General features: G+C 45.8%; 2 protein-coding genes across 2 annotated transcripts in view; one reads left to right on the plus strand and one right to left on the minus strand.

The window, feature by feature from the left end:
- smc1b (structural maintenance of chromosomes 1B) lies at positions 1 to 21,546 on the minus strand. Its single transcript, XM_041837011.1, has 25 exons — positions 21,343 to 21,546; positions 20,941 to 21,129; positions 19,180 to 19,292; positions 18,837 to 19,040; positions 18,119 to 18,357; positions 17,757 to 18,015; positions 16,851 to 16,991; positions 16,660 to 16,742; positions 15,872 to 16,079; positions 9,654 to 9,839; positions 9,278 to 9,463; positions 8,863 to 9,009; positions 8,509 to 8,646; positions 8,165 to 8,281; positions 7,523 to 7,629; positions 5,633 to 5,774; positions 5,306 to 5,451; positions 4,925 to 5,078; positions 4,333 to 4,437; positions 4,007 to 4,160; positions 2,730 to 2,884; positions 1,075 to 1,226; positions 818 to 887; positions 618 to 728; positions 1 to 402 (listed from the first exon to the last, which is right to left on the minus strand). The coding sequence occupies exons 1-25, from the start codon at positions 21,449 to 21,451 to the stop codon at positions 307 to 309; spliced, it is 3,711 nt and encodes a 1,236-aa protein (XP_041692945.1). The 5' UTR covers positions 21,452 to 21,546; the 3' UTR covers positions 1 to 306.
- LOC121531657 (carboxypeptidase A2) overlaps positions 21,123 to 26,588 on the plus strand; it is an 11,430-nt gene continuing 5,964 nt past the window's right edge. Inside the window, exons 1-4 of the mRNA XM_041837012.2 lie at positions 21,123 to 21,165; positions 22,240 to 22,353; positions 22,883 to 22,964; positions 23,097 to 23,231. Coding sequence (XP_041692946.1) covers positions 21,140 to 21,165; positions 22,240 to 22,353; positions 22,883 to 22,964; positions 23,097 to 23,231 — 357 coding nt within the window. The 5' untranslated portion in view covers positions 21,123 to 21,139. The remainder of the gene's footprint in view (positions 21,166 to 22,239; positions 22,354 to 22,882; positions 22,965 to 23,096; positions 23,232 to 26,588) is intronic.

The following is a 26,588-nucleotide window of genomic DNA, read 5'->3' on the forward strand; positions in this document are numbered from 1 at the left end:
AAGAGGCAACTATTTATATTAAATATAAAGTAAAACAGTAAACAGTGAAATCGAACCCTGGTATATTAAAATGCTTCAAGCTAAACAATGATAGAAAAATATTGAGTACAACATGCTCATAGTAGATTCAAACCTCTTGAATAAAAATCTACATAATAATAATCAATATATTATCATTAATAAACAAACATTTTCAATGAATTTTAAGTGAATGCTTTTAGCGATCAATTGAAGATTGGTTTAATACTATCCCAAGATAAACAGGAAATCAGCTGTCAGGGTCTATACAGTTTATTCTTTCTTTCTTCACATCTCCTTCTCTCTCTCTGTTCCGTTCTCTTCGTTCAGCGGATAGGGACTTAGGTCCAGCGTCAGCATGCGGCTGAACATGCACTCGTTAAACTGAGAGAAAAGAAAGACAAGTCACAGGGACTGATATCCTCGCCTCCTTCTCAAGACGCATTGGAGGAAAGCAACCTAGGTTCTTCTTCTTCTCTGGTGATTTGAGAAGAAGGCAAGGAGAGACGATACGAGGAAAGAGGAACTGAGAAAGAGGCAGCAAAACCAGGGAGTGAGAGAAAGATGGTCTGGAATAAAGGTGTGTGTTGGTACTGTACCTCAGGGTAGACCCCCAGCAGAGCGTCAGCTCTAGAGTAGAACTCCTCCTTCAGAGAAATGACGATGATCTGGAGGCTCTCTCTGGACTGCTCCCTGATGAAGCTGGTCACCTGCAGACAGACAGACAGACAGTTCAGCGTCCAACTGCCATATTCGTAGTTACAGCCCATATTTAATCACAATTAAAATGTCAACTTGCTTTGCCAATGTTGGTGTTATCCAGGGCTGCATCAACCTCATCCAGGACAAAGAACGGAGCAGGACGGAAGCTGATTGGAGAGAACAAACATCAGACAGAGGTTCAGTGCTGTATGCTGCTGTGATGGGCATATCTCATGTCTGCTGTGTGTGTTACCTATGTAAAGCCAACACCAGAGCAGCGATGGCCTTCTCTCCTCCAGACAGGTTGTCCACAGCCATGAACCTCTTCTCTCTCTCTCTCTCTCTCTCTCTCACCTGTGTATGGCAAACACCAGAGCCAGGGCAGCGATGGCCTTCTCTCCTCCAGACAGGTTGTCCATGGCCATGAAGCGTTTCCCAGGAGCAATACAGTTGTAATTGATGCCATCCAGGTAGGGCTCATCCGGGTTCTCAGCATTCAGGATGGCCTGGAGGGGGAAGCACACATTCAGGCGCGCACACACACACACACACACACACACACACACACACACATTACACCAGGGCTTTTTCAAGCACCAATTTTTATTTTCAAGGACCATCAATTTGTAATAGTTCCTTTTATGCAATTGTTTCTAGTCACCACCAGATTGCAGTATATTGCCACCCACAACCTCATGAAAAATAAACAAACTTAGTACATTTACATTTTAGTCATTTAGCAGACGCTCTTATCCAGAGCAACTTACAGGAGCAATTAGGGTTAAGTGCCTTGCTCAAGGACACATCGACAGATTTTTCACCTAGTCGGCTCGGGGATTACAACCAGCAACCTTTCGGGTACTGGCACAACGCTCTTAACCACTAAGCTACCTGCCGCTGTAGTATTCATCACTACCTTACAAGTTCTACTAAATAATACGTGTTTCACTACTTATTTACTGCATACAGGAGCGGTAAGTCAGTACTGATGATGTTGTAATTTGAGTAGTGATGAGCAGAGTTTTGGGACATGCCTGCTGGTGAACATACATTTCCTATTCGAATTACTACACAATTCCAGCTTAACGACTGTTTTTATTGGGCATTTGCGTGATTCATTTGCAGTCTGGACGCGTAGGGGTGAACATCTCCTGCTCTGACTGCAGCTGGGAGGGACTGCTGCGCGAGGACTGGGCCGCCTGTGAGTGCTTTGGGACTGGGGTGGGGCCCACGGCAGCACCCGCTGCTCGTTGAGAAGAGTACAAACGATACGTGCTTTCACGTCAGTCTCCAAAAGTCTCCAATAACACCAGAAAAAGTTGCTAGATTTGTCGCTAGTCGCTTTTTTGAAAATGTGTCTCTAGAAGGGTCTGATGAGCGAGCTTGCCTCGCAACCACAGCGCGAAACACCTGAGGAAATAAAACTCTGTAGTCTGCCTGGAAATTAATTCATAAGACAAATACATTTTCCTAATATTTTTCATAAATGTATTTGATCATTTTCTCCTCTCATTTGAATTCAAGTACTTTTCAAGTACCAACTTGAGAAAATGCCTGATTTTCAAGGTATTCTAGTACTTTAATTTCAGAGTGCCAAATGCAAGTACTTTAAGCACCTTGTGTTACACACACACACATTACAAACATTGCACACACCAAAAACCTAACAAGTGTGTCTACATTTTACATTTCAGTCATTTAGCAGACGCTCTTATCCAGAGCAATTAGGGTTAAGTGCCTCGCTCATGGGCACAGACAGATTTTCACCTAGTCGGCTCGGGGATTAGAACCAGCGACCTTTCGGTTACTGGCACAACGCTCTTAACCACTAAGCTACCTGCCGCCTATTAAACAGTAGTATGAAGATTGCTTTCAAGTGTGTGTGTGTGTGTGTGTGTGTGTGTGTGTGTGTGTGTGTGTGTGTGTGTGTGTGTGTGTGTGTGTGTGTGTGTGTGTGTGTGTGTGTGTGTGTGTGTACAAGTGTTTCTATGTGAGTCAAGCCTTCACACCTGAGCGCTGGTGTTCCTGCACAGTTGTTTGTAGATCTGGTCGATGACGACAGAGACGTGTTCAAAGCACTGACTGAAGAGTCTGAAGCGTTTGGCTTTAACCTGTTCAAACTCCTGGTTACTCCTTCTGGCTGCCTTGGTGCTGGCATCAAATGCTGGAGCACACAGAGGGAGACGGAGGCAATCAGATGAACAGCATTCAACCATACACACACAGAGATATGTATTGCACCATTAACTTTAAGGGACCACAACGGAAAAAAGTAATTTACTTTATTGTGTTATCCCTGTCAAGTTTTTAAAATGTACTGTCTCTGAATATGGCTTTTTTTAAACTAGCAAATAAAATCTATAAGTCAATCAAAGATCTCAAACAGTTGCAGGCACTAAAAGTTAGGTCCCGCCGTGGTATTGGGAGAACAAATGCTGCAATGCATTTGAAATATGCCGCTCTAGCATCTTAATAGTTTGTCACTAAAACCTCTTACCTCTGGGTTTTAAATACTTTTTAGTGCCTGCAATGGGTTCCCACAATACACTCACCAAGACAAGTTAAGCAACAGCGTTTGTGTATTGAGGTGTGTGTCTGCACTATTCAGTGTGTATATTGAGGTGTGTGTCTGCACTATTCAGTGTGTGTATTGAGGTGTGTGTCTGCACTATACAGTGTGTGTATTGAGGTGTGTGTCTGCTCTATTCAGTGTGTGTATTGAGGTGTGTGTCTGCACTATTCAGTGTGTGTATTGAGGTGTGGGTCTGCACTATTCAGTGTGTGTATTGAGGTGTGTGTCTGCTCTATTCAGTGTGTGTATTGAGGTGTGTGTCTGCTCTATTCAGTGTGTGTATTGAGGTGTGGGTATGCACTATTCAGTGTGTGTATTGAGGTGTGGGTACACACTGTATAGTGTGTGTATTGAGGTGTGGGTATGCACTATTCAGTGTGTGTATTGAGGTGTGGGTATGCACTATACAGTGTGTGTATTGAGGTGTGGGTCTGCACTATTCAGTGTGTGTATTGAGGTGTGGGTCTGCACTATTCAGTGTGTATTGAGGTGTGGGTCTGCACTATTCAGTGTGTGTATTGAGGTGTGTGTCTGCACTATACAGTGTGTGTATTGAGGTGTGGGTCTGCACTATTCAGTGTGTGTATTGAGGTGTGTGTCTGCTCTATTCAGTGTGTGTATTGAGGTGTGTGTCTGCTCTATTCAGTGTGTGTATTGAGGTGTGTGTATGCACTATACAGTGTGTGTATTGAGGTGTGGGTCTGCTCTTTGTACCGTCCACCACCCCTTGGAATTTGTCCTTGACCTCCCTCATCTTCTCCAGGGCTTTAAGGTTGGGGGCTGTGGAGCGCTGTAGGACCCCCTCTAGAGAGGACACTGTCTCCTGAAGACGCTCTACCTGGGGGTCCACCTCGTCCCCCGCAAGTTCCTGTAGACATAAAGACAGACACACACACACACGTTAGGACAGCATAACGTAGGATACATAACTGTCCCTCTGAGATGAATACAGTACATTATCTGTATGATAGTGATCAGTTCGTAAAGCTAAGAGACTGAGAAGAGATGCTGTAGTTTGATGATTGATTAATGAGGTCTACCTTCAGCTCAGCTCCCAGGCCAGAGTAGTCGATGACAATCAGGGCCTCTCTCTCGTAGATATCCATAGTGGTGCAGGTGCTCTCTGTGAGTGACTCTGAGTCCAGCTGACAAAGCCAGAGCAGTCAATCAGACGGAAGAGAGATAGAACTTTATTCTCCCTCGAGCGTGAATTTGACTTACACATACATGAGAACATTGGCAATGTGGTACACAATACACATTCAGTATAAGAATGGAGAATGTGAACACAGCCCTGTCATCTGTGTCTGGTCTGTCCTACCTGCACCTCACTGATCTCATCCAAAGCTGCCAGACAGCAGAGTCATGGGCTGGCCCTGGACTTTACAGCCTTATTGCACACTACCCCCCCTCCCTCCCTCGCTCTCTCTCTCTCTCTCTCTCTGGTAGTGTAGGCTATTGAGGGGAGGACGGCTCATAATAATGGCTGGAACAGAGCAAATGGAATGGCATCAAACACATAGAAACCATGTGTTTGATACCATTCCACTTATTCCGCTCCAGACATTACCACGAGCCCGTCCTCCTCAATTAAGGTGCCACCAATCTCCTGTGGTCTCTGGTCTGTCCTACCTGCACCTCACTGATTTCGTCCAAGCTGCCAGACAGCAGCGTGATGGGCAGGCCCTGGATCTTACAGCCCAGCAGCAGGTTGTGTTTCCAGATCCTCAACTGCTCCAGGGCTGTCTCAGCTGAGATAACCTCCCTCTGCAGCTTCACCAGTTCTCTGGGGGGGGAGAGGGGAGAAGGGAGGGACACAGAGAGGGGAGGGATAAAGGAAGAGGAGAAGGGGGAGGGAGATAAAGAGAAGAAAAAAAAACAAGAGAGGGAGGGGGTAGAGAAGAGAAGATCAGCTTTTAGAGAGAGGGCGATCAGACCAGTGAAGTGACCTACAATCGATTTGATATACTGAACAAAATTAATTGACAGCAGAACAGCCACAGTCAGTAGTACCTGGAGCTCTCCTGAAGGCTCTTCATCATTTGGTCCACCTGGGCCTTGGAGTCAGAAGCCTGGGTCTTCTTCCCCAGTAGATGATTCTTCAGATCCAACACTTTAGATTGACTCTCTTCCACCGCCACCAGTAGCTTCTCCTCCTCCTGGCGGAGACACAAGAGAACAACACAACATTGGGATTACATTCAGTGTGGTTTTAGAGGAAGACTTGAGAAGCTGATGGGAAAAGGGAAGGGAGGTATGAAGCGACGAGAAAGGAGGATGAAAGGAGATAACATGAGAGGGAAGTCGAGAAAAGGAGAGGATGGAGGAGGTGTGTTTTGCCTTTTTATGTTCTTCCACGCCGCTCTGCTCCTTGGCGATGGTCTCCTCTAGTTTCTTCATCTTCTTCCTCTGCTGCTCCAGCTGACCCTGTTCATACTCCAACTGGGCCTTCAGACAGGTCCGCTGAGACTCAAACTCCAACCTGGGAGAGGGGTGGGAAAAGAGAGGGGGTACGATTAGACTCAGGCAGTGACAGAAAAGACATGTGGGAGAGGGAATGGCAAGAAAAAAATTGAATAATATTTGTGAGAAATATACAGTGCATTCGGAAAGTATGTTACAGCCTTATTCTAAAATTGATTAAATTACCTTTTTCCTGATCAATCTACATACAAAAAACAGAAATACCTTATTTACATAAGTATTCAGACCCTTTGCTATGAGACTCGAAATTGAGCTCAGGTGCATCATGTTTCCATTGATCATCCTTGAGATGTTTCTACAACTTGATTGGAGTCCACCTGTGGTAAATTCAAGTGATTGGACATGATTTGGAAAGGCACACACCTGTCTATATAACGTCCCACAGTTGACAGTGCATGTCAGAGCAAAAACCAAGTCATGAGGTCAATGGAATTGTCCGTAGAGCTCCGAGACAGGATTGTGTTGAGGCACAGATCTGGGGAAGGGTACCAAAAAATGTCTGCAGCATTGAAGGGCCCCAAGAACACAGTGGCCTCCATCATTCTTAAATTGAAGAAGTTTGGAACCACCAAGACTCTTCCTAGAGCTGGCCACCTGGCCAAACTGAGCAATTGGGGCAGAAGGGCTTTGGTCAAGGAGGTGACCAAGAACACAATGGTCACTCTGACAGAGCTCCAGAGTTCCTCTGTGGAGATGGGAGAACCTTCCAGAATGACAACTATCTCTGCAGCACTCCACCAATCAGGTCTTTATGGTAGAGTGGCAAGACGGAAGCCACTCCTCAGTAAAAGGCACATGACAGCCCGCTTGGAGTTTGCAAGAAAGGCGTCTAAAGGACTCTCAGACCATGAGAAACAAGATTCTCTGGTCTGATGAAACCAAGATTGAACTCTTTGGCCTGAATGCCAAGCATCACGTCTAGAGGAAACCTGGCACCATCCCTAGAGTGAAGCATGGTGGTGGCAGCATCATGCTGTGGGGATGTTTTTCAGCGGCATGGACTGGGAGACTAGTCAGGATCGAGGGAAAGATGAACGGAGCAAAGTACAGAGAGATCCTTGATGAAAACCTGCTCCAGAGCGCTCAGGACCTCATAATGGGGTGAAGGTTCACCTTCCAACAGGACAACGACCCTAAGCACACAGCCAAGACAACGCAGGAGTGGCTTCGGGACAAGTCTCTGAATGTCCTTGAGTGGCCCAGCCAGATCCTGGACTTCAACTCGATCGAACGTCTCTGGAGAGACCTGTAAATAGCTGTGCAGCGACGCTCCCCATCCAACCAGACAGACCTTGAGAGGATCTGCAGAGAAGAATGGGAGAAACTCCCCAAATGCAGGTGTGCCAAGCTTATAGTGTCATACCCAAGAAGACTCAAGGCTGTAATTGCTGCCAAAGGGGCTTCAACAAAGTACTGAGTAAACAGTCTGAATACTTTTGTAAATGTGATATTTCAGTTTTTTATTTTTTATACATTTGCTAAAATATATAAAAACCTGTTTTTGCTTTGTCATTATGGGGTATTGTGTATAGATTGATGAGGGAAAAAAAGTATTTAATCCATTATAGAATAAGGCTGTAACATAACAAAATGGGGGAAAAGTCAAGGGGTCTGAATACTTTCCGAATGCACTGTACACCGTATAAGAACAAGCATACTGTACAATCAGACCATACAAACGTATTAACATCATCGTTCCATAGACCACATATACTGTATGTGATGTGGGGTGGTCCAGTCCAGTACCGTTTCCTGTCTACATCCTGCTGCTGTTTGAGATGCTCCTGTTCATACTCCCTGATGTTGGCCACTCCTATCTCAGCACAGAAGTCTGAGAACACCACGTCCTCCATCTGAACACGGAACAATAACAACAACATTACCGCTAACCTGGTCCCCTAGACATAGTAGGCAGAACGTTCCTACTCTATGGCAGCGACATACTATAAATACTTGGGAGTGCGGCAGGTAGCCTAGCAGTTAGAGCGTTTGGCCAGGAACCGAAAGGTCACTGGTCCGAATCCCCGAGCCGACAAGGTGAAAATTCTGTTGATGTGCTCTTGAGCCAGGGCACATTGCTCCTGTAAGTCTCTCTGGATAAGAGCGTCTGCTAAATTATGTAAAAACCTGGCGTTGTTTGTGTTAGCTATGCCACTAATAACAGGTGTCTGTCATTTAGCAGCCGCTCTTATCCAGAGAGACTTAAAGTAGCAATTAGGGTTTAAGTACCTTGCTCAAGGGCATATCAACAGATTTTTTTCACTTAGTCGGCTCAGGGATTCAAACCAGCGACCTTTCGGTTACTGGCCCAACGCTCTTAACCGCTAGGCTACCTGCCACTTGATTTAAACATTATTCTAAATAGTCATGGTTGCAGTGCGTCCTGACCTGGTTGATCCTGTCTTGGAGCTTCTTCATCTCCAGCTCCTTGACCTCCATGTTCTCTTTCTGCATCTCCAGCTGAGACTCCACGTTGGCCAGCTCAGCTTCCAGGCGAGACATCTCCTGAAGGGAGAGACACGCAAGTTGTCAAGACATGAGATGTGCGCGACAGGCCACAGATTGAAAAAACATTGCCTAAGATATGCTGAAAAACTGTTGATGGCCTATGCTCTTGTTGGAGTAAAAGTAAGTAAGTAGACACACATGTTGAATTAAAGTATAAGTGATGGTTTGCAGATGGTGTAGTCAGAGTAAGTTACAGCCACAGTAACAGTGTTAGTGTAGTTTACCGCGTGGCAGTTGGGAATGCTCTTCTTGCGGAGGGTGTCCAGTTCAGTGAGGGAGTACTTCATACGGGTCTGAACCCCCTGAGCCTGAGACTGGATCTGTTTCAGCTCAGACTCCTTACGCTTCAGCTTCACCAGACCCTGTCACATGACACAGGAAGTGGAAATAAAAGGACTGTCTCAGATGATCTTCCCATTCAGGTTGGTCAGAAAAACGACACTCCTTGAGGCATAGAGAATAAGTTAGCGGTTTAGCAGTGCATATTCTAGAATCCCCTGACTTACAATAATAACAAATGTATTCGATTTCCAGACTCAAAATCTAGATTCTGGACGTGTGCAAAGACCCAGACTCACTCGTAGCTCTGCAGTCAGCTGTTCTTTGAGCTCCTTCAGCTTGGTCATGTCCTTCTCGTCCCAGCGCCGGGCCTTGCTCCGCAGGTGGCTGGAGCCCCCAGAGATCACCCCTGATTTGGAGAACATGGTACCGTCCAGAGCCACCGTCTGAGGGAAATATCAAGGTAACCATGACTACCAGTAGCAGTGGGTGCTACCACAGTGAAGTGGATGGGGGGGAACTCTGACTGGCTGGCTGGCTGACTGACTAATTGTGAACGTTTGAGATTGTCTACTGTACATTGCAGTTGGACTGCACAGAATTACTGATCTACATATCACCTTGAATCCCATATAACTTTTTATTATGTGATCAAAATTCGCTCAAACTGAAGTCCTCAAACAAGCTGAACGACTGGCTGACTGACTAACTCACCTTGAGTCTCTCAGGCCCGTCGAAGGCGATGGCTCTGGCCTCTTTGAGTGTCTCACAGACCAGAGCGTTGCCACACACAAACTGGATGACTTTCTTCAGCTGAGGAGCGGTGGGGGAACACTGCACCACGTCCACCATCATCTTAGCTCCACGCACCTCACGCAGCCTCTCATTCAGAGGACTCACCTGGGGAGGGACAGGGAGGGGGGACATACTCAGTGAGGTTTGTGTGTTGGGTGTGTTAATCAAAGCCTCTGTTGTTAGTTTTAGGTAGTTCTGGTTGCATTTCTCCATCCCCCATCCCTCAGCTTTATAGCAAACGTAGCGGAGTGGGCCTTTAAACAATCTCGCTCTCCTTCTGTGTCCACTAACTCACGTCCAGGTAGTCTATGGGTAGGAAGGTTTCTGGCTCGGCCCTCTCCTCCTTGACAAAGCGGATGCAGTCCCGAGCCACCTTCTCTGACGACACCACTATGGCGTTCATGTAGCGCCCAAACATCTTGGTGACGGCCAGCTGATACTTCTTATGGATGGGGCTGCAAAGATCCACCAGACGACCAAACTGGGAAGGAGAGGAACAAACACACCCTGGCAGAAATCTTACTCAGGATGCTGACAAAGATCTTGGAAGATCCTACAAGACCCTTAGAGAGATCTTGCTGGATACTAGCACCAGGATCGTAAAATATCTCAAGATTCTACGAGATCCTAAACAAGATTGCTACCAAGGCAATCCCTCAAAGCTCACACAGGAGAGCCATTTGAAGTAAACTCTTTTAAAAAAAAATCTAAATGCTTTTTTTTGGCAGAAATGCCTTATGGAAAATGTGAACTTTCATGTGCCTTAACAACAAATGTGTATGCCATCTGTAAATACGAATAAAATGGTTAAATTACGAGCCTAGTTGGTTAAGCCACAGAAAAAGACAGCAACCTTCCCACTACCCATGATTGGCTGAGATAATGAGTGGGTGTCACGGTCGTCTATGTCGTCTAAGTATGACCAAGGCGCAGCGTGTCCAAGAAACATGACTTTATTAATTAAACGTTATCGAACTACAAAACAAAAGACGACTCAATGAAGTCCACGGTACACTGACCGAAACGGAACAAAAACCCACAACCCTCATGAGAACACAAACAGTTTAAATATGGCTCCCAATCAGAGATAACGAGCCGACAGCTGACACTCGTTACCTCCGATTGGGAGTCACACGACACCACAAATAACTCACCCAAAACACAACCAAACGAATACACCCTATACAACAAAACCCCACAACAAAACCCAACAAAACAAATACACCCTGGCTCAAATACAAAAGTCCCGGAGCCAGAGTGTCACAGTACCCCCCCCTAAAGGTGCGAACTCCGGGCGCACCAGCATACAGTCTAGGGGAGGGTCTGGGTGGGCGTCTGTCCACGGTGGCGGTTCTGGCCCTGGTCGTGGTCCCCACCCCACCTTAGTCACCACCCGCTTCCGTAGCCTCCTCCACATGACCACCCCCCAACTAAACCCCACTGGATTAAGGGGCGGCACCGGACTAAGGGGCAGCACCGGACTAAGGGGCAGCACCGGACTAAGGGGCAGCACCGGACTAAGGGACAGCACCGGACTCACTGGCGGATCCTGGCTGGCTGGCTCTGGCGGATCCTGGCTGGACGGCTCTGGCGGATCCTGGCTGGACGGCTCATGGCTGGCTGAAGGATCTGGCTGCTCATGGCTGGCTGACGGATCTGGCTGCTCATGGCTGGCTGACGGATCTGGCTGCTCATGGCTGGCCGACGGATCTGGCTGCTCATGGCTGGCTGACGGATCTGGCTGCTCATGGCTGGCTGAAGGATCTGGCTGCTCATGGCTGGCTGACGGATCTGGCTGCTCATGGCTGGCGGACGGCTCTGGCTGCTCATGGCTGGCGGAAGGCTCTGGCTGATCCTGTCTGGCGGAAGGCTCTGGCTGATCCTGTCTGGCGGAAGGCTCTAGCGGCTCCGGTCTGGCGGACGGCTCTGAAGGCTCATGGCAGACGGGCGGCTTTGCAGGCTCAGTCCAGACGGCCAGTTCAAGCGCCTTTGGGCAGACGGGCAGTTCAGGCCCCGTTGGGCAGACGGCAGACTCTGACCGTCTGAGGCGCACCGTAGGCCTGGTGCGTGGTGCCGGAACTGGAGGTACCGGGCTGAGGACACGCATCTCAGGGCTAGTGCGGGGAGAAGCAACAGGGCATGCTGGACCCTGGGAACGCACATAAAGCCTAGTGCGGGGAGAAGGAACAGGGCATGCTGGACCCTGGGGACGCACATAAGGCCTAGTGCGGAGAGCAGCAACAGGACGCACAGGACTCGGGGAACACACAGGAGGCTTGGTGCGTGGTGTAGGCACTGGTGGTACTGGGCTGGAGCGGGGAGGTGGCGCCGGAAATACCGGACCGTGCAGGCTTACTGGCCCCCTTGAGCACTGAGCCTGCCCAACCTTACCCGGGTTGATGCTCCCCGTCGCCCGACCAGTACGGGGAGGTGGAATAACCCGCACCGGCCTATGTGGGCGAACCGGGAACACCATGCGTAAGGCTGGTGCCCTGTACGCCGGCCCGAGGAGACGCACTGGTAGCCGGATGCGTTGGGCCGGCTTCATGACATCTGGCTCAACGCTCACTCTAACCCGGCCGATACGTGGAGCTGGAATGTACCGAACCGGGCTATGCCTGCGTACAGGAGACACCATGCGCTCTACTGCGTAACACGGTGTCTGCCCGTACTCTCGCTCTCCACGGTAAGTCCAGGGAGTAGGCACAGGTCTCCTACCTGACTTCGCCACACTCCCTTTAAGCCCCCCCCCCAAGAAATTTTTGGGTAGTACCCACGGGCTTCCAGCCTTGACTCCGTGCTGCCTCCTCATACCGCCTCCTCTCGGCTTTAGCTGCCTCCAGCTCTTCACGAGGGCGGCGATATTCTCCCGGTTGTGCCCAAGGACCCTTTCCAGCCAGTATCTCCTCCCATGTCCATGAATCCTTTATAGGCGTCCATGAATCCTGTGTATGTGGGTCCTGTTGCCGCTTGACACGCCGCTTGGTCCTAGATTGGTGGGTTTTTCTGTCACGGTCGTCTATGTCGTCTAAGTATGACCAAGGCGCAGCGTGTCCAAGAAACATGACTTTATTAATTAAACGTTATCGAACTACAAAACAAAAGACGACTCAATGAAGTCCACGGTACACTGACCAAAACGGAACAAAAACCCACAACCCTCATGAGAACACAAACAGTTTAAATATGGCTCCCAATCAGAGATAACGAGCCGACAGCTGACACTCGTTACCTCCGATTGGGAGTCACACGACACCACAAATAACTCACCCAAAACACAACCAAACGAATACACCCTATACAACAAAACCCCACAACAAAACCCAACAAAACAAATACACCCTGGCTCAAATACAAAAGTCCCGGAGCCAGAGTGTCACAGTGGGCTGGACATGCCGAGAGAGAAGTTTGGATTGGTCTGCCATATAGAAGGCTTCTGTCTATTTGAGCTGGTCAGTATGTGTAGGTAATCCTGTCTTACGCGGCTTTTAAAAAATTGTATTGTGTAGTGGAGCTGCATAAGTGTTGCTCTCCACTTTCTGGAGGTTTGAGTTTTGAAATCAGTGGAATTAGAGTATGAGACTAAAGAGAAAACACCTGTTTCCAGATTACATCTTCAAACTAAGGGGCAACCATGGCATCCGTGACAGGGAGACGCGTCCATCATGCATGATGATGTATACGGGTAAGATAGTCTAACTAACTACATTTTCAGATATTACACGTTTCTAATTTTGACAGAAAGTGGTTCCATTTCAAGTTAAAGTGTACTGTTAGCTAGCTAGCTAGCTAACGTTAGCTGGCTGGCTCCCGAGCTAACGTCAAGTGTATGATGTTATTATTCGTATCTCAGAGCCGTTTGCTTGGCTAGTTACAGCCTAATGTTAGCTAGCTGGCTGGCTGGCTCGCTAGCTAACGTTACGTGTATAACGATACACAACTAATCTTCTCCTTTCCCCCTTCTGATAACCAGGTGGCGAATCGCATCTCTGCATGTCTGGCAGACATATCAGTATGGATGACGGATCACCACCTCAAGCTGAACCCTGGCAAGACGGAGCTGCTCTTCCTCCCGGGGGAAGGACTGCCCGTTCCATGATCTCGCCATCACGGTTGACAACTCCGTTGTGTCCTCCTCCCAGAGTGCGAAGAGCCTTGGCGTGACCCTGGACAACACCCTGTCGTTCTCCGCTAACATCAAGGCGGTGACCCGATCCTGCAGGTTCATGCTCTACAACATTCGGAGAGTACGACCCTGCCTTACACAGGAAGCGGCACAGGTCCTAATCCAGGCACTTGTCATCTCCTGTCTGGATTACTGCAACTCGCTGTTGGCTGGCCTCCCTGCCTGTGCCATTAAACCCCTACAACTCATCCAGAATGCCGCAGCCCGTCTGGTGTTCAACCTTCCCAAGTTCTCTCACGTCACCCCCTCCTCCGCACACTCCACTGGCTTCCAGTTGAAGCTCGCATCCGTTACAAGACCATGGTGCTTGCCTATGGAGCAGTGAGGGGAACGGCACCTCCGTACCTTCGGGCTCTGATCAGTCCCTACACCCAAACGAGGGCATTGCGTTCATCCACCTCTGGCCTGCTGGCTCCCCTTCCTCTGCGGAAGCATAGTTCCCGCTCAGCCCAGTCAAAACTGTTCGCTGCTCTGGCACCCCAATGGTGGAACAAGCTCCCTCACGACGCCAGGACAGCGGAGTCACTCACCACCTTCCGGAGACATTTGAAACCCCACCTCTTTAAAGAATACCTGGAATAGGATAAAGTAATCCTTCAACCCCCCAAGTGTAAAGTGGTTATCCCACTGGCTATAGGGTGAATGCACCAATTTGTAAGTCGCTCTGGATAAGAGCGTCTGCTAAATGACGTAAATGTGCCCTTGAGCAAGGCACTTAACCCTAATTGCTCCTGTAAGTCGCTCTGGATAAGAGCGTCTGCTAAATGACTAAAATGTAAATGTAAATGTGTATGATGTTATTATTCGTATCTCAGAGACGTTTGCTTGGCTAGTTAGAGCCTAATGTTAGCTAGCTGGCTGGCTGGCTCACTAGCTAACGTTACATGTATGATGTTATTATTCGTATCTCAGAGCCGTTTGCTTGGCTAGTTAGAGCCTAATGTTAGCTAGCTGGCTGGCTGGCTGGCTCGCTAGCTAACATTACGTGTATGATGTTATTATTCGTATCTCAGAGACGTTTGCTTGGCTAGTTAGAGCCTAATGTTAGCTAGCTGGCTGGCTGGCTCGCTAGCTAACGTTACATGTATGATGTTATTATTCGTATCTCAGAGCCGTTTGCTTGGCTAGTTAGAGCCTAAGGTTAGCTAGCTAACATTGAACCTGGTCGGTTAGCTACCACTACCAGCAGATTCATGCAAGGGTAGTAACAACATGAGTTGGCACTATTGTTCATTGTTTAACTAGCTAACGTTAGCTGGCTGGCTCGCTAGCTAACGTTAGGTGTATGATCTTACACATTGTTTACCTAGCTAGGTTCGTTGTTTACCTTGCTAGCTAGCTACATGTCTTAACAAAAGACTCCACTATGCAAGTAACCATTTCGGGTGCGTTCGTAAATTCAGTCTGAGTATACCAGAGCGCAGAATAACTGATGAATTTACAAACGCACAACACTCGTTGAATATGGCCGGTGTCAGTAAACGTTGGCAGAAAAGTGTAATGAAATTGTTGCTAGCAGAGCTGGTTAGGCTGTTTTCATGTTATCCAGAGGTAAACAATGAACCATAATCCCAATTTTGTGTCTGAAAGTAAATAGCAAGCTAGCCAATGTTAGCCAGTTAACTTGGGTGCTTTACTGCCGTTGTGAGGTCAGAATGCTCGGAGCAACCCTACTCATCGGCCAGAGCATCAAGTGTGCGCTCTGAACGCTTCGAGAGCAAAACGAGATGGCTGGGGCTAAAGTTTAAGAGGGTGTGAACGATGCTGAATGGGTGTAGACAAAGAAGAGCTCTTCTCAAACAGTCACACTGGCACATTGGAGTGTGACTGTTTGAGGTTGTGGACAGGTGTCTTTTATACTGATAACAAGTTCAAACAGGTGCCATTAATACAGGTAACGAGTGGAGGACAGAGGAGCCTCTTAAAGAAGAAGTTACAGGTCTATGAGAGCCAGAAATCTTGCTTGTTTGTAGGTGACCAAATACTTATTTTCCACCATAATTTGCAAATAAATTCATTAAAAATCCTACAATGTGATTTTCTGGATTTCTTTTCCTAATTTTGTCTGTCATAGTTGACGTGTACCTATGATTAAAATGACAGGCCTCTCTCATCTTTTTAAGTGGGAGAACTTGCACAATTGGTGGCTGACTAAATACCATTTTTCCCCACTGTCCCATTTTGTAGATCTGTGTCTCAGCTTTTATCCAATGTAAAAAAAACACAATTTCAAATTTTGCTACATAAGACCGAATCAAGGCGGTCGGTCATATATACCAAATTTGATCTAATGAGATGTTGGTGGCAGTGAGACAGGGATGTCTCACCAGTGTGTCATGGTAGAGTCTGCGTAGGTTTTCTAGGACCTCGTTGCGTTGCTGCTGCCTCTTACTCTCCTGGCTGTCCAGCCTGGCGTTCTGCAGCTCTCCCAGTACCTCCCCTAACTCCTGGTTCACCTCCTCCCCCCTCACCCTCCCCCTCTGCAGTTCCGCAGACAGCACCTCCTCCTGCTGACGAGACTCCTCCAGGGAGCTCCTGAACAGAAGAAAAACACATGCAGCCAACAGTAGATGTATAATGAATGGGGTGCTTAACCCTGACAAAAATATTGAAGTAGTGTTCTCCTTTTTTTTTATTTTTTTTTTAAGAACAGCAACACACACATACAATAGGGGCGGGAATTGCCAGGGACCTGGCAATATGATATTAGTACGATATTTAGGTGCCTATACAATATGTATTGTGATTCTATGTATTGTGATTCATTACTGCGATTTTATTGCAATTTGATATTCCAAACATATTGCACACCATGTCTGCTGCAGAGAGACAAGAGAGCATTAGAAAATGAGTTTTGATCAGTCATGGTAATAAAAGTGCTGAAAACATGTTGGCTCACTATTTTAAAAAGAAAATGGAGAACAAGCTATAGGATAAATAATACAGGAGTTTTGGCGCAGGTACAGCCGACTAGCGCTAGCCAACGCTACCTAGCAAAAATCAAAAAAAAATTTTTTGTCAAAGTATCTATATAATATCGTCCAAAATAATTTTGTGATATGTAACTATCGATTTCCCCCCTCATCAGTAACATACACCACAACACATGACCTACTTGCAGGTGTTGGTGTACTCTTCCAGTTTGTCTGCTCTCCTGGTGAAGTCCTCCAGCTGAGTCTGGCTGTGCTTAATGCTCACCTATATCCACAGAGAAAGTCAATATCAATTTCGGTTCACACACACACACACACAGACACAGACACACACACACACACACACACACACACACACGAATCTAGTACCTACCTCCACTTCTTTCTTCCTCTGCTGGTCAAACTCGATTTTCTGGTGGTCAGCCTTGACCTCCCAGTGCATCTTCTCAGCCTGCTGGGACAGGAGGGCCCCCTGCTTCCTGGCCAGCTCCTTCAGCTCCTTATAGCGCTCCAACTAGACACACAGAGCACACACACACACACACACACACACAGTACATGGGCCTGAACTACACTGAACAAAAATATTAACGCAACATGTAAAGTGTTGGTCCCCTGTTTCATAAGCTGAAATTAAAGATCCCAGAAATATTCAATACACACAAAAAGCTTATTTCTCTAAAACTTTGTGCACAAATTTGTTTACATCCCTGTTAGTGAGCATTTTCTCCTTTGCCAAGATAATCCATCCACCTGACAGGTGTGGCATATCAAGAAGCTGATTAAACAGCATGATCATTACACAGGTGAACCTTGTAATGGGGACAATAAAAAGCCACTCTAAAATGTGCAGTTTTGTCACACAACACAATGCCACAGATGTCTCAAGTTATGAGGGAGCGTTCAATTGGCATGCTGACTGCAGTAATGTCCACAAGAGCTGTTGCCAGATGATTTAATGTTCATTTCTCTACCATAAGTAACTGTAACTCAGTCAAATCGTTGAAATTGTTGCATGTTGCGTTTATATTTTTGTTCAGTGTATTTTTTATAAAGAATAGCTGTTGGCTGCTTGATTTGTCGCTAGCTGATGTGATGATGTTGATTCAATGACTTCATGGCACCTACTGTATTTGCGTTGCTGCGGTCCCTGTTGTAGCATTTCCACGCCCTCAACCCCCCAATCCTCTTGTGCTTCTCTCCTAGCACAATGTATGCTGTTGCTGTCACAGGCAGCTTCTCACACAAACACCTCTTACTGCCCTCTGCCCCCCATCACCTGTTCCTCCTCCAGCTGTATGTCAGTCCCCCGGTTGGCCCACTCCTCCTGGGCATGTCTCTCATAGTCCCTCCAGGCCCTCTCCAGCTCCCGGAGCTCCTGATGGAACTCAGCCAGCTCCTCCTTTTTCTTGGCCCTCATCCTCTGGCCCTTCTGCAGGGCCCCACCGGCATCATCTACCTTCTTTAGGTGGTGGGCCGTATTCACCTTGGCCTTGATGTACTGGGACCGACGCAGGGACAGGGTCTGCTCCTGCCCACTGGAGGAGAAAGGGAGTTTAGTTTAGTTAGTAATAAACACACACACACACACCTCTCTATCTTTCTACACACACACACTTCTCCCTCCTCACTCCAACCCACCGGATCTCCTTCTCAATCTGCTGCAGCTCTCTGGTAAAACGTCCATGTTCTTTCTTCTGGGCCTTGACGGTCTGCTCCCACCCCTCCAGGCCTGTCTTCTGGCCAGCCACAGCCTCCTGTCTCTTCCTCAGTGTCTGTGACAGGGCACTCAGGCCCTGCTGGTTGTGGTACAGCTGGAACAGGTTTAGCTGTAGCCTCCCCTGGTTCAGGTCATCCACCAACTCCTGGTACTTCTGGGCCTGGGGGATGAGGAAGAAGAGAGGGACAGGGTTCATAAACATTGTGAATTGAAATTCCAAAACTTTTCCATGACTTTTAACCACAATGTGACTGGGTAAAAAGCAAGTTGTCATTTACTTAAGCAGTAAGGCCCGAGGGGGTGTGTTATATATGCCCAAATTACCACGGCCAAGGGCTGTTCTTATGCACGATGCAACGCGGAGTGCCTGGATACAGCCCTTAGCCGTGGTATATTGGCCATATACCACAAACCCCCGAGGTGCATTATTGTTATTATAAACTGGTTACCAACCTAATTAGACCAGTAAAAATAAATGTTTTGCCATACCCATGGTATACGGTCTGATATACCACGGCTGTCAGCCAATTAGCATTCAGGGCTCGAACCATCCAGTTTATAATAACTGTTATGACATTGTTATGTTAAGTCTTATGACAGATAAATAGAGAATCTCCTCTCTCTGTCTTCTTATCCTACCTCGACTTTCTCTGAGGAGACCTGCTTCTTCTCTGCGGTGGCGGTCCTCTTCTTGTTGAAGTGGAACTGCGTGTCTTCTTTAGCCTTCTGCAGAGCCTCCTTCTTCCTGTCATAGTCATCAGACAGCTCCAGAGACTGGCTGATGCGCTCAAACATCTTGGTCCGCTCCTTGGGGTTCTTCATGGCGATGGACTCCACCGCCCCCTGTATGGAGTCACAGGAAATATAAAACAGAGGTCACTATTAAACTGTCTCTGAATTTCTTATGTACTTTAATGAATGGCACTGTAATTAGCCACATTATGAATTATGATAAAATACTGGAAGTTGTGTGTTTGCTTACCTGGAATACCAGACAGTTTCTAGCTTTGGTCACAATGCCTATCTTCTCCAGTTCGTCTGTGTACTTGGCAAGGGTGATTTGTCTGCCATTGATGCGATACTCAGAGGAGTCCCCTGGAAGATACAAAACATTAGTCCATACAGTACAGTAAAGTAGATACAATCATTAGTTGAGCTAGTATTTGCATATACTACTGGACAAAATGTGTGCTAAATATTTGCTGAATAAGACAAGACCAGGTCAGAATGAAAAACGACTTTGAAAAGACGTCTCAAATACGTATTTTCCAGACGTTGAAGTTAAGTTCAATTTACGCTCTTAATGAAAGGTGAAAATACGTATTTTCCGGATATTTAAAATACATATTTTCCAGGACGTTGCAAAGGCATCTTTTCTGGACGTTGAAAAATATGTATTTTCCGGATGTTGAAATCCGGCTCATTTTTGGTTCTGAATGAAAGTTGAAAATATGTAATTTATAGACGTTTATGTTTGGGCCAAATTAAGGCTGGTCCGGACCAAAATTCAATGTCCATGGACGTTGACGTCAAGGCCGGTCTGCACCGCACCAAATCTGAACCAAACATAGACGTCTATGATTGGTTCAGATTTGGTCTGGACCGGACCAAAAACCAATGTCAGTGGATGTGGAAATCAAGGCCGTTCCGGACTACACCAAAAAAAGACGACGTCCAAAAGGTCGGCGTCGGTCCGTGCTTACTGAGGTGCCTGAAATTGAATTTTATGAATGCCCATCTATGTGGTAAGCCTACCGTTTGTAAAGCACAAAAAAAAAAAACGGCCAAAATATGTCGGCTCATGCTTATTGGGGTGTAGCCTACCATGTCAGCCTGCAATGGAATTTTATGAATGCCTATCCATGTGGTACGCCCACCATTTGTAAAACAGGCCGTTACATTGGCTTTATTAGTCCTGATCCTGTGACTAATCAATTTGGCTATTTAAGCTCTGAATATCAGCTACCCAACTTTATCAGGAGTTACTGTGAGCTTATTTGCAATGTGTTTCCACAACAGTAAATGCAGAAGTATCGGTATTTTATTTTTCGCTATGATCAGCTTGTCAAAAAAATTGATGGATACAAACTTGAAACCACTGATCATGACAATGAGGTGAAACTCCTGGACAACATTTGTGATTGTCCATTCCATATTGTCCATTTTACTTTGACCTGTCGAGTTTTTAGGATATGTTGTTTGTCAACATGACAGCGCATTTTTTATTTGATTGGGTGCCATTTAGGTTAAGCTATTTTATCAGAGAAACCTGCATGATGTAAAAAGTGTCTGTCATCACACTGTCATACATTTTATCTCCTGCCTGTAGGCTACAGAATAGACCACATACTCTTTCTGTTATATCCTATATCTGCTGCATGATTTATGTTAGATGAATTTTTTGATGTAATGTTGGTGGTGTGCTGCAGCGATGCCTCTCTCCAACAAGCAAAATATTTTGCGCCCCTGCATTTGACAAAGTGGGCACTGCTTATCAAGGGGCGGCATCAGCGCTCACATAAAAAGACTCATATGCCACTGGTTGAGAGAAATTGTCATTGTTTTGGGGCAGAATTAGGTGAGGTTTTATGTGTTGTTGTTGGAGAGTTTACCTCAGAAAATGCCGTCCTCATCGTTCCTGCCTAATGAGCGGGCCGGCCCTGGTATGAGTCCACTTGATAACACTGTTTTCTCATATGAAAAAAGTATATAGTCGCTAGCCCTTAGATGCAATCCAACTCACCCGATATGCTCCGACAGAAGTTGAGCTCCTCTCCGTTGTCGTCGCAGTAGCGCATGGTGACGCTGGCTGTGGTGGACACGGGCCTGCCAATGTGGGCTCCGTGGATGAGGTCCCTGGTGTGCTTCACCCGGAGAGTCGCTGCCCGTTCCCCCATCACGAAGCTCAGGGCATCCATCACATTCGACTTACCTATGGAGAGATGTTGCAAACTGAAATGCCAGCTAGGTATGTATGAAACTTGTTATCAGAAAGATCATTAACAGTCTTTGGTATTGCCAGTGAGTAACGTTACACACCATGCTAAAATGCAGACAGATTAGCAAGCAACATTTGTTCCTTGCAAGCTAACGTTAGCTAGAAAGCAAGTTGATCAAGACAAAACAAAAGTTCAAGAAAACTTACCGGATCCATTTGTTCCAATAATGCAGTTAAACCTTTTAAAAGGTCCAATTACTTGCTTCCCTCGCCATGACTTAAAATTGTCCACATCCAACTGCTTTAGAAAACCCATTTTGGGTAGCTAGGTAGTCAAACACAATTTTAGTCAAGTTTTTCCTCAGAAGAGCACCGCTGCCTCGAAGCTTTCTCCCTTGGCGGGAAACACTAAAACAAAGATGGTCACATGATAAAAAAAGAGAACGTTGGTAAATGTTGGTAAATCTATATTAGAATAGATCTAGATTAGAATATATAATTTCATTTTATTACATTATATTTAATTTACATTTTCTGTATTTTATTTACTTTCACCATTTCTTGGCTATGCTGTAACTGTTGCCCCCTTGCCTTGGGGCAACACGGTTGCAAGCAGTGACTCAAGAGGCAAAGCAGATCAACTTGGTTGCAAGTCAATGGCGCTGGCCACTTGGAGCACATGACTTTGGTAATTTGAAATGGCCATGGGCAGATTTCCCTTCCCTGCTTAGAATTGTTTTGTATTTTATTTTATTTTATTCTATTCAATTTTATTGTGTTACTTTAGTCTTGACCATAAGGCCTATATTCTGGATGCCTTTCAATTGAGCTGAGTAGGCTCACTTATCCTACACTGAAATGTCTGGGAGAAGGACTGCTACTATCTACAGCTGGTACTGAGGGAGTGGGGCAATGGCACCAGGGACCATGCTATGGAAAGAACAAATAGAGCTATGACATCATGTCCATTCCCCAAAATAACTCTAGCACCTAGACCTATTGAATTGCACCACGTTCATTGGAAAAAGGCAGTACCCCATAGATTGTGAAGCAAAGTAGATTGTGAAGCAATACTGTCATGGGAACAATGCACCTGTTGCTTAGTATAAAGGCAGGTGCTTTGAGAGTTGGCAGTACTGGACAGGACACCGGAAGGATGAAGGTTCTGTTACTCTTTGCGCTGCTTGCAGCCGCCCACTGTGAGAAGGTCTTCATTGGGTAAGTTCATCTGTTTAAGCTTTGTAAATAAATATACCTACATAAATTATGTTTCCCTTTGCAGATTAGTACATGAAATCCAAGAGATTCTGCAGTTAGTTGTACACTGCAGAACATCAATGGGCCATCACATTTTTGTATCAGGATTGCAAAAAGATTACTTTTGCAATGACATGGGATTATTTAGTCACTCTTGCCTCTAACCTCTGAGAAACTTGAGTCTATACTAGCAATTCACCATAACCACCATGTGACTTCAAATGTATGGGGCGACAGGTAGCTTAGTGGTTAAGAGCGTTGTGCCAGTAACCGAAAGGTCGCTGTTTCTAATCCCCAAGCCGACTAGGTGTCTGTCGATGTGTCCTTGAGCAAGGCACTTAACCCTAATTGCTCCTGTAAATCGCTCTGGATAAGAGCGTCTGCTAAATGACTGAAATGTAAATATTGTTTCCCTGATTAACTGAAAGATTAATTCAACATTTGACAAGATTGATATAATTTTGTAATGCCTTCCTTCCTTCCCACACAGAGACCAGGTCATCAGGGTCAATGTGGAGTCTGAGGAGCAGATTAGACTTCTGCGTGCTCTGGAGCAGGACACATACTGGGATGTAAGTATAATAAAAATAAGAGTATAATATACTTGGTTTAGACCATTTAACAATCATGTTTCCTGCTGCTAATCATGGCATCCTTCCCTATTCCCTCACTACGTAACTTAACACCCCCTTCTCCTCTTTCAGCTGGACTTCTGGCTCCACCCTGTGAACACTGAGATCCCTGTGGACATCCGCGTGCCCTACTCCAGCCTGTACGCTGTCAAGGACTACCTCCGTGCCCATAACATCCAGTTCTCTGTCATGATCAGCAACCTGCAGGTCAGTCACTGCAAAACACAGGAGGCTGCTGAGGGGAGAACGGCTCATAATAATGGCCGGAACGGAGCAAATGGAAAGGCATCAAACACCTGGAGACCATGTGTTTGATGTATTTGATACCATTCCACTGATTCCGCTCCAATCATTACCACGAGCCCGTTCTCCCCAATTAAGGTGCCACCAACCTCCTGTGCTGCAAAGTCTCTTCCCACAGCCACTGGTGGCCATGAGTCTGGCAAGTGAGACTAGTCACTGCTCAGCTCACTGACGCCATCTACTGGGAGATCTGAACATTTACGTTTTATTTGGATAAAGTAATATTGTAATATTCAAGTTCCTCGGTGTCCACATCACTAAGGATCTATCATGGCCCACAAATACCAACATAGTCGTGAAGAGGACACAACAGCGCCTCTTTTCCCACAGGTGGCTGAAAAGATTTGTCATGGGCCCTCAGATCCTCAATACATTCTACAACTGCACAATTGAGAGCATCTTGACTGGCTGCATCACCGCTTGGTATGGCAACTGCTTGGCATCCGACCGCAAGGCGCTACAGAGGGTAGTGCATACTGCCCAGTACATCACTGAGGCCAAGCTCCCTGCCATCCAGGACTTCCGGAACAGCTTCTACCCCCAAGCCATAAGACTGCTAAATAGTTAGTTAAATAGTTAACCAAATAGCTACCCGGACTATCTGCATTGACCGTTTTTTCACTAACTTTTTTTGACTCATCACATTCGTTGCTATTACTGTTTATTATCTGTCACTTTCTTCCTAGTTATATGTACATATCTACCTCAATTACCTCGTACCCCTACACATCGACTCGGTACTGGTACTCCGTGTATATAGCTACGTTGTCGTTACTAATTGTGTATTTATTATAACTTTTATTATTACATGTTTTACTTTTCTATTATTTCGCAATTTTTTTCTTTCGCTCTGCATTGTTGGGAAGGGCCCGTGAGTAAGCATTTCACTGTCAGTCTACACCTGTTGCTTACGAAGCATGTGTGGCTGGAGTTGCTGATCTACCGCCATTGACTGGTCTTTGTCAGTACAAACAGTCATTCAAACGACATTTAGAGATAATAATGGTCTCATCCACTGTTTGAGAGAGTTGTATTCTGATTATATTGTTTAAAGATAAATAACATGCTGATTAACAGATTTGAAGATGTACACTCTTAGAAAAAAAGGTTATATCTAGAACCTAAAATGATTATTCGCCTGTTCCCATAGGATAACCCTTTAAGGAACCCTTTTTGGTTCCAGGTAGAACCCGTTCCACAGACCTGGAACCAATAAGGGTTCTACCTGGAACCAGTGTTGTAGTACATTAATAACTTAACAGCCTTTATATATATTATAGACATGTTTGCGCAGTGGCGAACCTATAGGCCTTCAGCGTGTGACAGGTTCATGATTCTGAAAAGACTTCAACCGTAATACCAGCGCACTCATGTAGGAGAGTGCACTTTTTTGTAAAACACAAAGGGCCAGTGGTGTAGTGGAGGGTATACGCAGGTATAAACCGTATTCAGTGGGCATTGCGTATACTCACTTCTTAATCCCTACTGATGCGTATCAAAGTAGTGTAGTGGAGGTATGCGATTTATCAATTATGTAGTACAATAGAGAAATCATCCACAAAGTAGCCTACACAATTGCTAAACACGTGAAATATATGCACTTGCGCGCTGTACACAGCCTAGTTTCAGCGGAATATCATCTGCAGGCAGCAATAGTGTGCAGCTCACAGAAGAATGGCATCGGTAGCCGGTAGGGTAGGAAATACGTTTCAATTTATGATGTCTACCTGTAAATCCTAACAAAGGCAACAATGTGTATGCAAACAAAGTATTGAAAAAGTTTAGTCCTAAGTGTTGGTTAGTAGGCTATTTGTGATGCGCAATTGCCATCATGCCCTGTTTGCATCAGGGACGTAGACATGGATGGGCCTGGGTGGACAGAGGCCCACCCACTGGGGAGCCAGGCCCTGACAGGCCCAGCCAATCAGATGTATGTGGTTTAAGCATTGTTGTCGACTTAGATCATCACATGTATTTTTTCTATAAAAATAAAGTGGGATTTTGAGAGTGAAAATCTGAAAAATCTATAGGAAAACTCACAGAAAACATAGGAATTTTCACACCGAGTGCCTTTCCTTCGCTGGGCGGGCCATTTGGGATTTTGTTAGCAAATTTAGAGTATACCCAGTTCTCCACTGCATAGGGCCGATGGAAAGACTGCAATCACACACAGCATGATGTTAAAGGATAAGCAGTCCATAAACTCTGACATAATAAGCCAGTAGGTCCCAATCATAAGAATACAAAAACACAACCATTAAGCATTTCCCAATCAAAATGTACAATTATTACTTCCTATTGCAAAAAAAAACATTTCACATTCAGCACACGAAGTAACCAGTGACCTAAAGTTTAAAGTGGAAACGACAGCGTTTTAACTACTTTGCAGATATGAAACAAACAGACAATCAAAAAGTCTAAAATATCAAATTCCCAGTTTATGCTACAAAACCAACTTTATAAGTGGTTTTGAAAATAGGTTATATTTGACTCAACGTACACTAATGTACACCATGATGCAGACTAAGCCATTGTTGGCAGAATAGATAGATGCAGTTCAATGCATGATTAATATAACTCACCAATACATTTCTTGGTAGTCCAAAAAATATTGCTATCAAGTTGTAAATCACAGCTGGCCTGGTACATTGTTTGCTGCCGCCATTCGGGATGCACTGTTTCAGTTCAATGACTCAATATTCTGGACAAAAACAGACTAATGTAACTAACGCTGGGAATGTCAATACAATCAAACTAGCAAGGGCAATGATTACAAGTCAGTCATAACGTGGCTAATAGGCTAGCATATCTGTTTATGTAGCAAGCTAAAAACACAGAACCTAATGTAAACTAGATAGCTAGCTAGCTAGCTGCTAGGAGGATGTCATGTCATGCCATTGGGGGAGTGGGTGAGTGACTGACTTTTTCTCCTCATATAGTTTTTCGGTGGCTATACACAGCTAGAGATTACAATCATGGTCTTGAATTGGACTCGGACCCCTTGTCCCCCTCCCAGTCTCGGTCTTGACTCGGTCTCACCCCCCCTCCGGTCTTGGTCTTGACTCGACTCGCTACAGTCTTGGTCTTGAATTGGTCTCGCTTTAGGTCGTCTCGAACACAACACTGCCTGGAACCAGAAAGGGTTATTTTACGGGGGACAGCCGGAGAACCCTTTTGGAACCCTGTTTTCTAAGTGTGTAGCTAATAATGATGAATGCCAGGTTTTAGAATGTAGCAATGACTGTAAAATGCACTTTTATA

This window comes from Coregonus clupeaformis, chromosome 19 (assembly GCF_020615455.1).
Source record: "Coregonus clupeaformis isolate EN_2021a chromosome 19, ASM2061545v1, whole genome shotgun sequence".
Taxonomy (NCBI): domain Eukaryota; kingdom Metazoa; phylum Chordata; class Actinopteri; order Salmoniformes; family Salmonidae; genus Coregonus; species Coregonus clupeaformis.

Bases quoted from the DNA above. Each gene is read 5' to 3' on its own strand.
- smc1b (XM_041837011.1), bottom strand. From the start codon at position 21,451: ATGGGTTTTCTAAAGCAGTTGGATGTGGACAATTTTAAGTCATGGCGA. The intron at 8,647-8,862 runs GTGAGTCTGGGT...GTCATGTGACAG, and splicing joins AGCTGACTGCAGAGCTACGA to GGTCTGGTGAAGCTGAAGCG. The intron at 888-1,074 runs GTGAGAGAGAGA...CTCTCCAATCAG, and splicing joins CTGGTGTTTGCCATACACAG to CTTCCGTCCTGCTCCGTTCT.